Source organism: Hypomesus transpacificus, chromosome 4 (genome assembly GCF_021917145.1).
Source record: "Hypomesus transpacificus isolate Combined female chromosome 4, fHypTra1, whole genome shotgun sequence".
NCBI lineage: Eukaryota > Metazoa > Chordata > Actinopteri > Osmeriformes > Osmeridae > Hypomesus > Hypomesus transpacificus.
In genome coordinates, this window is record NC_061063.1 from 2,909,341 (window position 1) to 2,923,512 (window position 14,172).

The 14,172-nt window shown below is 47.0% G+C and overlaps 2 protein-coding genes across 4 annotated transcripts; one reads left to right on the forward strand and one right to left on the reverse strand.

The window, feature by feature from the left end:
* Positions 1 to 888: 888 nt before the first annotated feature.
* Positions 889 to 3,087, forward strand: hey1 (hes-related family bHLH transcription factor with YRPW motif 1). Of its 2 annotated transcripts, none has more exons than XM_047019837.1 (5): positions 889 to 1,071; positions 1,281 to 1,356; positions 1,476 to 1,559; positions 1,698 to 1,782; positions 2,142 to 3,087. In XM_047019837.1, exons 1-5 carry the CDS (start codon positions 986 to 988, stop codon positions 2,852 to 2,854), a joined length of 1,044 nt encoding a protein of 347 aa, XP_046875793.1. In that variant the 5' UTR covers positions 889 to 985; the 3' UTR covers positions 2,855 to 3,087. The 2 variants fall into 2 exon arrangements, with proteins under 2 accessions (XP_046875793.1, XP_046875794.1); XM_047019838.1 differs by having other exon boundaries at positions 1,701 to 1,782.
* A 1,887-nt stretch (positions 3,088 to 4,974) lies between these two features.
* Positions 4,975 to 13,573, reverse strand: stmn2b (stathmin 2b). 2 transcript variants are annotated; one of them, XM_047019050.1, is made up of 5 exons: positions 13,436 to 13,573; positions 8,538 to 8,633; positions 7,940 to 8,112; positions 7,396 to 7,587; positions 4,975 to 7,156 (listed from the first exon to the last, which is right to left on the reverse strand). In XM_047019050.1, the coding sequence occupies exons 1-5, from the start codon at positions 13,452 to 13,454 to the stop codon at positions 7,097 to 7,099; spliced, it is 540 nt and encodes a 179-aa protein (XP_046875006.1). In that variant the 5' UTR covers positions 13,455 to 13,573; the 3' UTR covers positions 4,975 to 7,096. The 2 variants fall into 2 exon arrangements, with proteins under 2 accessions (XP_046875006.1, XP_046875007.1); XM_047019051.1 differs by lacking the exon at positions 13,436 to 13,573 and having other exon boundaries at positions 7,940 to 8,115; positions 8,538 to 8,620.
* Between the last annotated feature and the right edge of the window lie 599 nt (positions 13,574 to 14,172).

A 14,172-nucleotide genomic window follows, 5' to 3' on the forward strand; every position in this document is an offset into this window, starting at 1 on the left:
TACGAGTGTGCCTACGATGGGTGTGTGTGTGTGTTTATGTAAGTGTTTGTGTGTGTGTGTGTCTGTGTGTATGCAAATGTTCCTCCATTGGGTCCCTGCAAAAGACGACTCCTTGGGGACCCTTGACTAAAGCTACTCCTATCAAAGCACTCTAAGTGGATCAGCAGGGGCTCCGACAGTTTGTCACATGAGTCAACCCTATGTACAAACAAGTACAACAATGCCTTTTTAAATGACGTAGTCTGTCTGTGTGTGTATGTGCTATGTGTTGTGTGTGTGTGTGTTTGTGTGTGTCAAAGTCACCAGAGAGGGAAGTTAGGGAACCCCTTTTAATTTCATTATGCCTTTTGTTGTGTTTGTGAGTGAACACATCCACAGTCTTCGCGGTCTTTTAAGCATCTTTGCCGTGCATGATGTCGGTCTGAGGGGTAAGATTAGACTTCATAGCTTCCTCTTGTACACTACTTCGCCTTTGGATGAGTTAGTATTAGATTACAGGTTCACACGCTCACTCGCAGACCGCCCGTCGCCCCAACCAATTGGCCCATTCATTCCAATGTCGGAGACGGCCGTCGCCCCTGATTGGTTATCAGCGTTGGGCTGAGAAACTTTCCCACGGCTAGCGCGTGCTGACAGCCGGCCAGCCACCCCTCATCACAACCGGGACAGACAGCCACAGTGCTCGCGGACACATAGGGGCGGAGTGCGACAGTCACGGACCGAAAGCCTATTGGACCGCTGTCAAAATTATTCAAAGAGCCGGGGCGTCTTTAGGCCAACTGCGCTGTCATTTAAACCCACGGCCGCTTCTTAATTGGCTAGTTCTCTTCCAAGCCCCGCCTCTCTTGGCTAGCTGCAGCGTAGAAATGATACCGTGGGAAAGAGAATGCTTCAAACGGACTAGATCTAGGCATACCGAGTAGACACAAGTCTGAGAGAAGCGCACAGAAGGACTATCCCCAATCAAGAAGAAACAGCGGATAAAATGAAAAGGAATCACGATTTCAGTTCCTCGGACAGCGAGCTTGATGAAAATATCGAAGTTGAGAAGGAGAGTGGTGACGAAAATGGGTAAGTTAGCTTAATATATGTGTAAATGTTCAAAGTTTTTTTTACAACTTTTGCGTTAAAATCACCCCTTGACTGTTGATATGCTGTGGATGGAAAAATAATTCCCGCATATGGCAATAAAGTCAAAGCATGCATTCTGGGATACGTGTCTTGTATCTCAAATTACGCAAAACATTGTAACGCTTGTATTTCTTCTTTCCCACGAAAAGGAATCTCAGTTCGCCTCTTGGGTCGATGTCTCCACCGACAACAACGCAGGTGCAAGCACGGAAGCGTCGCCGAGGAGTGAGTACATATTTCTAGTTAGCTCTGAAACGTGCGTAAAAGCCCAATGTATGTTGAAGGATTGTTTTTCGTTCCTATTTTATTGAAGCCATGACTCAACAAATCAATTCTGCCTTCAGATCATTGAGAAGCGTCGCCGTGACCGGATTAACAACAGCCTCTCCGAGCTTCGAAGACTGGTTCCCAGCGCATTTGAAAAGCAGGTACGGCTTGCGCGTCATGCGTAAAATGCTAAGTCGGGTTTGCTTAGGAATTTTGGTTAGTGGCTATCATCGCTGATGTGTAAATATGAGTATGTTTGATGCTCATCGAAATTTACCATTTAACTTTTTTTTATCAAGCAGGGTTCAGCTAAACTGGAGAAAGCAGAGATTCTGCAGATGACGGTGGATCATTTGAAGATGCTTCACGCTGCTGGAGGCAAAGGTACAATCAATTTATAGTTATTAAAAATGTAATGAATGAATTGAATCACACAATCGATTGGTTATCGTATTTTGTGGAATCATTTCCACAAATAAGATTACGTTATTGTACAAAAGAAAAAATGTCAAGCATTAGTCAACGTCGGCATGTTTTGTCAAATTAATTAATAATTCAGATTAGACCTCGCGGTCAAACAAACGGAATCGTTCTGAAAGAACTGTCTTCGTTTTTTTTCTCTTCCATATACATTGCAAGAGATGTATTCTTGGTAAAGAAATCCACTCTCCTGATAGACTTGTTTTGGAAGTTTGCTTCTAGGTGATTTTCTGACTAAACAGGTTTCTCCCTCTCCCTTGCAGGTTACTTTGATGCCCACGCCCTGGCCATGGACTACCGGGGGCTGGGGTTCAGGGAGTGCTTGGCCGAGACAGCCCGCTACCTGAGTATCATTGAGGGACTGGACAGTACCGACCCACTGCGCATCCGCCTTGTGTCCCACCTCAACAGCTATGCAACCCAGAGGGAGGCCCACTCCGGTCTAGGTCACTTGGCCTGGGGGTCCGCCTTCGGTTCCCCCCCTGCTCACCTGGCTCACCACCTCATGCTCCAGCACCAGCACCAGCAGCAGCAAGGGGCCGCGCTAGCCACGATAGCATCGTTAGCGTCGCTGCCCCGTAGTGCCACCAATAGCCCATCCACCTCGTCCTCCAGCTCCTCCTCCTCCTCCTCCTCCACGCCCTCCTCGTCCTCCCCGTCCTCATCCACCGAGACTCACGTTCCCAGCAGGCTGGGCGGCGGGACGTCCCATTCGGAGCACGCCCAGGGGCCGATCCGCATCCCCCCCTCGGCCGCCTCAGCCAGCGCGGCAGCCCACTCCCTGGGGATGAGCCCTTCTTCGGCCGTGTCCAAGCTCTCCCCCCCTCTCCTGTCCTCCCTCTCTGCCTTTCCCTTCCCCTTCAGTGCTTTCCCCCTTCTCGCCCCCTCTTCCTCCACCACCCTCAGCCCCCCCGCCCCTGCCGCCAGCCTAGGAAAACCCTACAGACCCTGGGGCATGGAAATAGGTGCCTTCTGAACGTGTAACCCCAACCCCTTCTTCCTGGACTGAACTCAATCCGGCTGAGCTGGACCTACACAAAACAAGATTTGACTTTTACAAAAAAAAAGTTACAAAAAAGTTTTGGGTTTTCTATAATACTGGCATCCTGTAAAGGAGATAGCTATAGGATTTGTATTTCCTCTAGAGAATTGTGATTTCTTATGTTAAAAAAGAGGAAAAAATGACAGTAAAAAGTGTTTTACAGTGTTGATTGGATCTGTGTGTTGTTTTCCTGGAAGACCCTGTCCACCCCCTCCTTTAGAAGTTCGGAGGTGTTAGCCAAGAGAGCGATTTCCAGATGGTCAGGCAGTCAGTCGCCCATCAAGGTCTCAGTCAAACTGTCCTCTTTGTTTCACAATGTATCGGTACCTCCCCCAGACACTATGGCTGGGTGTGTGCATATGCTTATGTTAGAAAGAGAAAAAGAGTACAGCAAATAGTCACGCAGGGTGTGTGTGCGTGTGTGTGTGTCAGGGCCATTGAGGTGGTGCAGGGTCACCCCCCATTTCACGGTAGTTTATGGTACACTGTCCACAGTCTAAATTGGGATTTATCTGCACCATCATATGGTCACTGAGGTCTGTTTGTTTTTAACTTAAGCTTCCCCTGATTTAACCTCCCATCCCCTGATAGAAACCCACAAATTAAGGCATGTCAACTGTTCACCAAACAGACAATAGGAATGATAAGCTTCTCCAAGTTCAGATCCCTGGTTCCATGTCCCAGTTGAGACCTGATGGCTGTAGGGTTTGTATAGAGTTATGCAGGACATTTGAATTCAGCTATCACATCATTTTCGTACTGTAGAATCACATTCCACCGTACAGCCCCCTAAAGTGAGTTCGACGATGCGCTTGTAAGGCCAAAACAGATAAAAACAAAATTGTAATGATACAGATACTGTGTAAAATAGAATGCAGAGAAGTAGTTTTGTTTCTACGTATGAAACACTGGACCCCAGTGGTTTCCATGGCGTTACCAACATCCGTCAAGACCATGTTTGCTCGGTGTGTGTCACCGTACCATAGAAAGTAGTTTTGGACGTTCCGTTTTTGTGATGTAGAAAAGCGATGACAAATCACATTTCTTGGCTTTACCAAGTTGATTTCAATTTCCCTGTAATAAAAGACCTATTAGTAAAGAGAGCTGTCTATGTATTTTAGAATGCCTGGGACTAAAATAGAAAAGTTATTTTTAGGGTTAAGGCATGTGAATGTCTGTGGGTGTTTGTGAGTGTTCGTTTATTTGCGTGTGTGTGTGTGTGTGTGTGTACAGGAAACCATTAACAAGGAGGGGATATCCTGGACAATAGCAGCCTGCCTGGCCCCTGTGCGTGGGAACTTGTGAAAGAGGGATGGAGGAAGAAGAGAGGGAGGACGAGGAGAGGGAGATGAAGGAAAGAGAGGGAAGAGAGAAAGAGCGAGAACTAAAGGAGAGGGAGAGGAGGAGGTTGAAGCGAAAGGGAGAGGGAAAGAGTGAGCGAAGGAGAAGTAGAGAGAGAGGAAAAGAGCTGGGGAGGAAAAAGGGAGACCGAAAGAGGGAGAGAAAGAGGCGAGGGAGAGACACAGAAAGAAGGGGGAGAGGGGGAGAGGGGGAGGAGAGATAGCGTGAGCTGTGTGGTGGGGTCCCAGCCATTACTGGACCTTGTCCTTCTTCCAGTTCCTTCATCTCACACTCTGTCCACATGTTGGCCGCCGCCTTAAAACAGTGACAAAACAACTCCTTTTTCTCCTTCGACCTCCCTTCTTTTAACCACCCTTCCTCCCTATTTCACACACCCTTCCTCCCACTGAAAGGTTTGCTCACACTGAAGTATGACTCAGCAACGTGTGACAAGGTTTCGTGTGGCTTAACTGAGCAATGACTCGAAGATGTTGGATAAAAACATATGATTTGTCTCCACCTCCTGGTTACAATTAATATTACAACTCTGGTCCTATAGTGCCACTTGAGGTTTGAACTTGAAATACAATTTAGAATTCAGTTTGTGACAATAAGGAAGCCCAAGTTTGAAAAATTATGTGTGCAAACATGCTGCACTTTACAACAGTTTTTGGTTGCAATGCAAAAAATACACCCAAGTCATGCTTCTTTGACTGAACCCCAAACTTTATTAACCACAGCTTGCTCACAAAGATATATGTGGAAGGGGGAAACACACAAACAGGGAGAGGAAGTCAGGTAGGCAGGTAGTTAGGGCCACAACAGGAAGTTGTGACACACCGATGAAAAGGTTAACAGTAAGTGATCATTATGCAACTGTCCCTACTACAAAGTTCCTTTCCAAGGTCAAATCCTAGGCTACCCACCTATCCTGAAACACACACTCACACATACTGTATATATACACACACACACACAAAAACACACACGCCTGTATATGTGACCAACAGGGCTTTAACATTGTCCTTTTTGCTAAATCATCCAGCAGACCAATGCTAGGCAACGCTATCCTATAGGCTTTAGCTTAGAGGATCCAGAGGCTCACTGAACCCCCCCCCAACATTCTTTAAGGGCTTGTCACTCTTATGGCTTACACGTTCACTACGTCTTAGACTCCCCTTTACTCTTAACACACTCCTTCCTTCATTTGCAGTTTGGTGTTCTTTAGTACTTGGAAGGAATGAGTGGGTTTCAACCATACTGATGTTTGGCAGTCGATGGTCCTCTGTCTGTTTGGACGTTAGCGGTACGAGACTGACACAGTCTAGCATGGTGCTATATAGTTTTCTTGAGTCCTAATCCTAGGATGTCCTATTGGATAAGGAGAAGATGGGACGAGTCTGTTTACAATGGATAGTTTATGCAGATTTGTAGATCAGGTTGGTGTTTCCCCGCCTTTGTTGGTTTAAGTGAATACTCGGGAAGTCTGACTGATCCTAGTTCCGGCCACGCTTAGGAACCTCACAATTGACGTGATGTCACAGCAGCATTTCTGGAACTTCTACAGTCATGGCACCTGTGCACTCGGAGATTGTGAATGCTAATAGATGATTGACAGGTCATTCGGCTAATCTTGAGAAGCGAGACATTACTCTGTGGTCTACCATTGGGTCTAGGAAATGGCAGTTGAAATTACAGGCGGGCCAACATGTTGGTCATAGAGGACCTTGAACTACGACTATGCTTACCGACTGTTCTCCCTTTGTGTGTGTCCACAGTGTGTGTGCGTGTGTGCGGGCATGTATGTGTGTCGCGGACATGTGCATGGGCTGACGGGGAGGAAGAGGGGGGGGGGGAGGTGGGGGGAGGGGGGTGTGGGGTGGTTGGGGAGGGGCTTGAGAAAGGGGCGCGAGGCAGACAGACGAGAGAATGGGCTCATAAATGCTATAGTATTCTCCTGAAGCACTGTCGCTGGAGTCAGTGTGCAGTGACTGCTTGCGTTCTCGACACAGACACAGATGGGCTGGGTCCCAATTCTCTTCCGACACTTTTTGGGGGGCGCCAAGTGCACACGAGCGTGCTTCTCCGTTGATTACACAGGAAGTGAATGCTAACACGTATAGTTGGGGCCTCTCCCTTGGGGCTCTCTGTTACATCAATGAGACGTTGGTTTGATCCATTAGGGATCGGAAGCCTTCACCGGTGCACACTCGGACTCAAACTGTGTGAGATTTGTGACGCAGAGTAAGGCAGACATGACCAGATACTGCAAACGGTCACCAGCTGGCAAACTCACGACAAACACCTAAGCTTGATAACAATAGGAACCGCAAACAGGAGTGTCTGGGATTAAAGGATAATCAAACAATCACATCCACAAATAGAGAGATGGAGAACAGAATGGCACACTTGCAATGAATACTTGCTTCTGTATTGTACTGGATATAACAAAAAAAGAAGTATTTACAAAAAAAAACAATAAATAAACGATACCCACTTTTACAAGTTTTTTCATAATTGAAATCGAGCAAAAACATTCCTTTTAGAGGACTGGGAGGATTGGCGTTTTTTTTTTGTCTATTTTAATTTTTATTCACTTCACCCCTGTCTGTTCGAGGTGTTGAGACTAGGATTTGAACCCTCCTCACAGGTGTTCTCCACGACTTCTGACACAGGGCGGTGGTGGTAATGTGTGGGGGGGGGGGATGTTGCAGCGGAGGTGGTTGGGGGGGGGGGGGTCGTGGTGTGGGGTAGGGAGACGGATGGGAGAGGGGACATGGTAGGTTACAAGGGAGACTCGGAGGGTGTGGGGAGGTGGGTGAGAGAGGGCCCCGCTCACGCTGTGATCTCTTCTCTCAACTCCTTGTTCCTGCGCACCATCTGGGCATGCTTCTCCTGAACACACACACAAATATGTACATTTGTAAAAAAATGATAAAAAAACGAAGTCATCAGCACAGATAAACATAAGCTTCCCTTGCAGCCACTTTCTGGAAATGTCCCTCGCTCCTTTCTTCTTTCTCCCTTCGAAACCCCAACCTCCCGTCTCTCCCTCCCTCCCTCCCCCTCTCCCTCCCTCCCTCCCTCCCTCCCTTCTCTCCCTCCCTCCCCCCCCCTCCCTCTCCGCTCCTCACCTTCTCCTGCAGGCGCTCCATGATGGAGGCCAGGTAGGCCTGGCGGTTCTCCTTGATCTGCTCCATCTTCATGGTGAGCTTCTCCTCGGCCATGCGGCTGAAGTTGCTGTTCTCCTCCATGGCCTTGAGCAGCACGTCGCGCTCGTGCTCCCTCTTCTCGGCCAGGGCCCGCAGCACCAACGCCTCCTGGGACTGGGGTGTGTGTGTGTGCGTGTGTGTGAGTGTGAACGTGTGTGTGTGCGGTGAAAGCGCAAGGGTGCATTTGAGAAGTGGGATGTGGTGGAGTGGGAAGGAAACAGGAAACAGCTCGTTAGTGTCGCGTCGTTTCTCAAGAACGTCCCCCCCCGTCCCCCGAGAGACCATATGTTCCAATACATAATTGCGTCGCTGATTCCAGCAATCCACTGCTCAATCAATATATAGATGGATCGACGGCATGACCGATCGGTCCAATCGATTCATGGATTTAGAGGCGGACAGGACCGGCTCTCGTCCGCCTGGTCGAGCCTGGGGAGGAAGACGAGGACGAGGGGGGAAGACTCACTCTCCGGCGGTCCTCGGCGGCTTCCAGCTTCTTCTGGATGTCCTCCAGAGAGACCTCCTTCTTCGGGGGGTTGGTGATGGTATGGGCGGCGTCGGACACCGGGGAGGGGGGCTTGAGGATCACCTCGAAGGCCTGGCCTGAGGCCCGCTTGTTGATGGGCTTGACCTCCATGTCTGCTGGAAGGTGGGGAAGTGTGTGTTTGAGTGTGTGTGTGTGTGTGATGGGGGGGATAAATAGATACATAGATAGATAGATACATAGATAGATAGATAGTGAGATAGTGCATGATGTGTGCGTGCGCACGTGGGTGCGTGGGTGCGCGGTCAGATGGAGAGAGTGAGAGAGAAAGAGGAAGGAGGAGAGAGAGTGACATGGAGAGAAAAGGAGGGGGGTTGCATGTTGATGATGTGTGTGGGAGGTGGGGAGAGGGTGAGAAGAAGAAAGAAAGATGATGAGCACACGGAACAAAACTAAAGAGACAGAGAGGAACTCCACGTTCCTGATATGGCTTTTCGCTTCAACAAAGAGGACGCGTTTTCCAACGCCTTCAGAAGAGAGATCCGACTGCAAAGACAAAGCAGTCGATCCTGTTGCCTACCTTCAAACTCGCCCATGAGGTTCTTACGAGCCTCGGGGTACAGACAGGAGCAGATGAGAGAGAGGACCGAAATCTCCTTCATCTTCTCTTTGTAGGCTGTGAATCAACAATCAGACAAAACCCCACATCAAAGACACATTAAGCCACTTTCTCCAACCCCTACGAGGGATCGTTCAAACAGCCGCGTTAGATGTTTTGGGGAAAATAAATATTCAGCAAAACCTAAAAATACGACAACAAATAAAACATCATCATGATTCGGATGAATTATCATGGGCTTTGTAGTTTTTTTCGGGTCTCTGTGGGCGTGGTGCATGGAAGCAGGAAGTGGGGTGGGGCTGTCCTTGAAAGGACTTGTTTCCTTAACAACCTTATACCCCACAGTAATCCTCATGCATCATTAGCAATGCATTTTGTTTCACCTTATAATTGATTTACATAGCCTGTGCTATTTTGCCCCCCTGACCTAGTCTGTTTGGGACTCTGGTTTCAGCTGGGTGGACAAACTCCAGATTTCTTGCTTCTGCAGTACAGTCTAATTTCAACATCATTATCTTTCCTTGGCTACTGAAGCAAATAATGAATTCATTAAGAGTTTTTTGAGAAAAGACTTTCTCTTTAATATGAGCCAAATCCACGGTGCGATTCACCGGGCCACCGGATCTAAAACTGTCGACAAATGGTGGAGCCAGCTCCAATCTGGAAGCTGTTTAATATGCATTTGGCATTGGTCAAGGCAAGAGGAGGAACAAAAGTGCACTAAAAGGGAATGAGGGGGATCCTGGGAAAATGAAAAAAGTAACGAAAAAAAAAAGTCTAAAGTAACCTTGCTTACCCTTGCTTTTCTTCCCTTCTGTACATATTTGGCACCTTCATTGAAATGAGGCACTACAGTGCCTCAATGTTCTAGAACAGTCCCAAAGGAAGAGAGAGAGGAAAGGAACTAGTTCTGACTGCAGTGTTTCTGCTCAGATACTTTTGGTATTGTGGGTACAGAGACCCACAGGGGGACAATCACGCCCAGAACGCAGGTGCCAGGCATGATCAATCACGTTCAGCCCTCAAGGCTGAACCGGGCCACATTTCTCTTCCTGTGAGACAAGTTCACCTGCGGGAGCCCCTATCCAAACTCTGCAACACATCAATCTTCAAAAGAAATGACAATGTAGGGCGGATACAATGGGTTAAAGGATGACTTTCTGTTAGTCAAACTCATGTAACTGGATCCAGCCCATTTTGATCAATGGAGAGGACAACAAATGAAATGAAAATGAACCTATAATCCATAGTGGATACAGTGTCGGTGGCCATGCTGCTAACTCAGCCCCCATCCAAATCCCCCTGCCACTTTAGCCAGACTCCACCAGACCGACAGACGCCACCCTAATGTCATCAGCTCTCCTGTAGGACCGCAGCCTCTCTGAGGGGCCTGTTAAGCACCTCCCCAAGAGGCGAGGAGAGAAAGCGGAGGGGGAAACAGTGATGGAAAGGGGCTTGAACTCTTTGGCCGAGGTAAAAGAGGGATTGTGGAAAACAACAGTGAGGGAAAAAAACGGAGCTGAAAAACTCCACTGAGACCACATACCCTAAAGCGGTTTAATGGAAGCAGTCATCTCTGTGGAGATTTACATTTCTAATTACCATACCACGGTGGTGGTGGTGGGGGACAAGAGATGTGGGCGGTTAGCTGTCACAGGCTTATTAAAACCTGTGTGTGGCAACACCTGGGCAGCCATTTTCACAGTCACTCGAGAGGCATGGATGTCGGCAATTGACAATTCAGTGGAGCAGATAATTCAGGTTAAATGGCTTCTGGTCAGGTCTGAAGAGATTCTCAGTCTGCGGTTGTCAGCTCTTCAAGCGGAAGCACGCGGTTGGTATTTAGCTCCTCATTTAGACAGACAGCAGGGATGTTGCAAGTTCCAAGATGAGAACTTTCTAGAGCGGGAAGACAACCATGTTGCAATTTGACATTTATAATGAAATACTTCTGAGTCTGAAATTGTCAGCAGTGTTTAGTTGCTGACATCATTCTTTCCAAAGTTTGTGGTGATTGTTATTTGTGTTCTACTATAGCTCATGTCAATTTTTTTTTTACCGCATTAGAAAACCCCTGACATTCAATTTTCATACAAATGCATGCACGCTATTCTGCACAACAGAACGGAAAACATAATATCTATCAGCTATCTGCACACTATTTTGGAAGAGGGAAGCCACGCATTTTCAGTTAGGAAGGACTCGTCAAACGGCCCACCTCATCAACTCAGCATCTCCCCATCTGCATGCAATCGTGTGGAAAGTTACTCACCACAGTGACTACCCATCCTGCAGTAATCCATCAACGTGCCATCACAGACAATCAATAACCTCACCGCTCCCCCACCCCCATACCCCCCCCCCTTTCTCCTGCCTCACCCCTCAGAATGCGTCCCCTCCCCCCCCCCGCCGCCTCTCTGTGCTGCCACTCACTTCCTGCCCCCCCCCCCCAGAACCCCCGTCCAAGATCTGCATCCGTTCTCATAAACCTGAGAACCCCCCCCCACACTCACACACTCTCATAATCTCCCCTCTGCCCCATTGCTTGAACCGCTTTCTCTCAGCAACATATATGCTTCCCCAAGGCTCCATAAACACCAAAGGTAGCTGTCTAACAGATAGAGACAGTCCACCATTTACAGCACACTCCCTCTGGACAGGCAGGATCTATCATTACTGCTCTATGATGAGGCTTTACAGTACAACATTGGCTAGTAAAGTATAACTGTAGGGGTGAGGGTCTAGAATTCATGGGCTGTGTCACTGTGCACTGTCAAACTCAATAAATGGACACAGCACAGCATGTTTGACAAAAAAAAAAAGGAAAGATAAGTTATTTTCAGCCAGAACCACACCCAGTGTTTCATGTTTAATCAGCCTTGTAATGAGCTGGAGTTTGGCAAAGGGACAAAGCTCAACTGGAAATTGCCGAAGCAAACGTGTTGCCTGGTGGTAAATTGAACAGCTGTTGTACTGAGTCACGGGTTAGATCCTGCACAGGTAGGGATTCGGACATAGCTTCCACCTCAGAATCGGTTTGTATGAGATCACAGCATCATGCAAAGCCAGTTTATGAGCTGGGATTGTCATTTGTCATGGTGGACAAATGCAGTTCCTTTTCCATTTCAACATTTGGCTTTCAGTGTGGATTGTAGTTAATTTCCTTTCGAGCAACTCATCAGCGGAAGTGGGTTTTTTGTCGGAGAGGAAAATGAGATACAAATTGTTCATCACCCCTTGGACCCACCATAGTCTCAGAACGACTTGGGGGCTGAAGACCAAGTATGTAAAAAAGGGTTACAATAGGTAATGACAAACAGCCACGCCTAGCTGAGAATGATGGTCCTCCTGGGATCATGATTAGAGTATTTCATTCCTTATCAGACAGAGTTGTAGTGCACATGAGCAAATGTTGGTCTGACTCTATGGTGTATGTAGGGTGTGTGCCAAAGAAAAAAATAGTATAAAAAGATTTTGTCTCAACAATCAGAACATCTCCATTTCCAGGAGTGAGACATACAATGTTGTTTGATAAACCTGTCCAACAGCACAACAGCTGCTCCTACTGTCCATGATTAAATCATACTTATTACTAGAGTGTCTGGCCAAACCCATGTGGCCCTAAAGTCAATCCAAGGAGAAAAAAACACATTTTGTGGGTACAGACATCAAGACATTCTTTATTGCTGTCTGTCTGCACGCGCCACCATCTATCACCAGTCAATTCATCTGGAAACGAGGAAGTCCCCAGACAGAAGAAAAAGATTGTCTCCAATGTCCAAGAAGGATTTATAGTGCGCGTCAATACGCTCCGCTACGCAGCGTCAAATGTGTAGACACGTACTCTTCACCGAGGCCTCAATCTTTTCCTCCCAAAATGATTTAACGTTAGAGTTTGACGCAGTCATTTTACTCGTATCATAAGACCCAGATCATACAAAATGTGCAGACAGAATATGGAAATATTTAAGTAATCACATGCTATAGGCCATCAAATATCATTATATTACCGATTTCAGTGATCATAATGGTGTAGGCAATATGACGCATACAAGTCGTGAATAAATGTCACATCATCGTCAGTTTGGATTGCAACGAATGCATTCTGCAAAAGGCATCACCTTTTTCAATATCAATCGGAGACATACTCCAGACTTGCTAGCTTGGTAAATAAAAAGTGCACTCGTGAAGATTCATTTTCTTTTCCCCCATTAGAGGTCACTTCGTATTGTTTTATTTTGCCTGCATCCATTGTAATACCTATAAAGGATGGCCCCGTTTGCATGGCAAGATTCGGCACAGTAAATCCATTCACACCCTTGAGAGGTTGGTTTGCGATGAAGGAGCAGAGGATGTTGGGTGGGGCCGGTCTGCATTATGCTGCACGAGTGTGCATGTGTCGGCCCACAGTGGCAGGTGCGGCGCAGTATCAATAAAAGTGCCAATAGTTGCACAAAAATCCCTTGCCAATATTCCTGCGTGTTCCTATGTCTAATGATCTGAAGAAGGTACGAACATGTTTTTGACAATATAGCGCAATCCTACATTCGCTTTATTCAATCATATATGGGCTCACTACAATCCGCCCTTTTTTAATTAGCCTAATACAATTATATATGTCTGGTGCCGTAACCTGGGAATAAACAAACAAATCACTGGGCCATGGCCTACTTATTTTAATCAAGTGAAACATCTTTATAGGCATGCGACAGACTTGACCGCTCCCCACTGATGCCGAGCATCCTTTTGTACCATGGGTGTTGCCGCTACACATCGCAGCATCCATAACACGTAAAAGCTCAACTAGCCTATAGATTCACCCACACAAATCTGAGAAAATACAGAAACCGTCATCTTACCGATTGACGTTTTAGCCATGTCTGTAGTCTGTGCGGTGGTGCTTGAAGAGGAGCTATACCGGAGCGTGCGTCGGTCGCAGTTCTCTTCGGTGGCGCGGGAGAAGGGACTGGCTTGCTGTATAAGGCACTGAGTCAGCAGATCACTGCTTTGTGGGGAATGAGAACGCGAGACAGGGGGCTGGTGAGTTACGAGCGTCTACGTGCTCGAGCAGATTGGCTGCCGAGGACCCCTGACGCGTATCTCTGAGCAAGGGAGTGTTGCTCTCCAGTATCGCCTATTTTGTTGTGTTGCTATATTAGAGAGTCCACAAGCGACCGCTGTGTAAAGGTGAGGGAGAGGGTGTTACCACTCATTAATGGTGCGACCTCTTCAAGAAATTACGTTTCATATAGGCTAGTAACTGATAACTATACCTGTCCATGGTTCTGAAATTCATCAGCAGGTTGAGGCAATTCAACTTTAAAGGGGGACAGATCACAATTTAATCATTAATAGCGACTTAACAACACGTTTATATATTGAAACAAATAACCTAAGTAGGCTGCAACAAATCAGCCATATCGATATCACCAATATTAGGGGAGCTACATTTAAAAAATAATTCACAGGAACTTGACAATGGCGGTCTGGCTATACTCAATACAGGCTACTGTAAAGAAATAATAATAATATTCAGTACTTATACTAAAGGTAGGCTACGAAAGTGAAAAATAAAATGTTTTGACCATTTTGGATA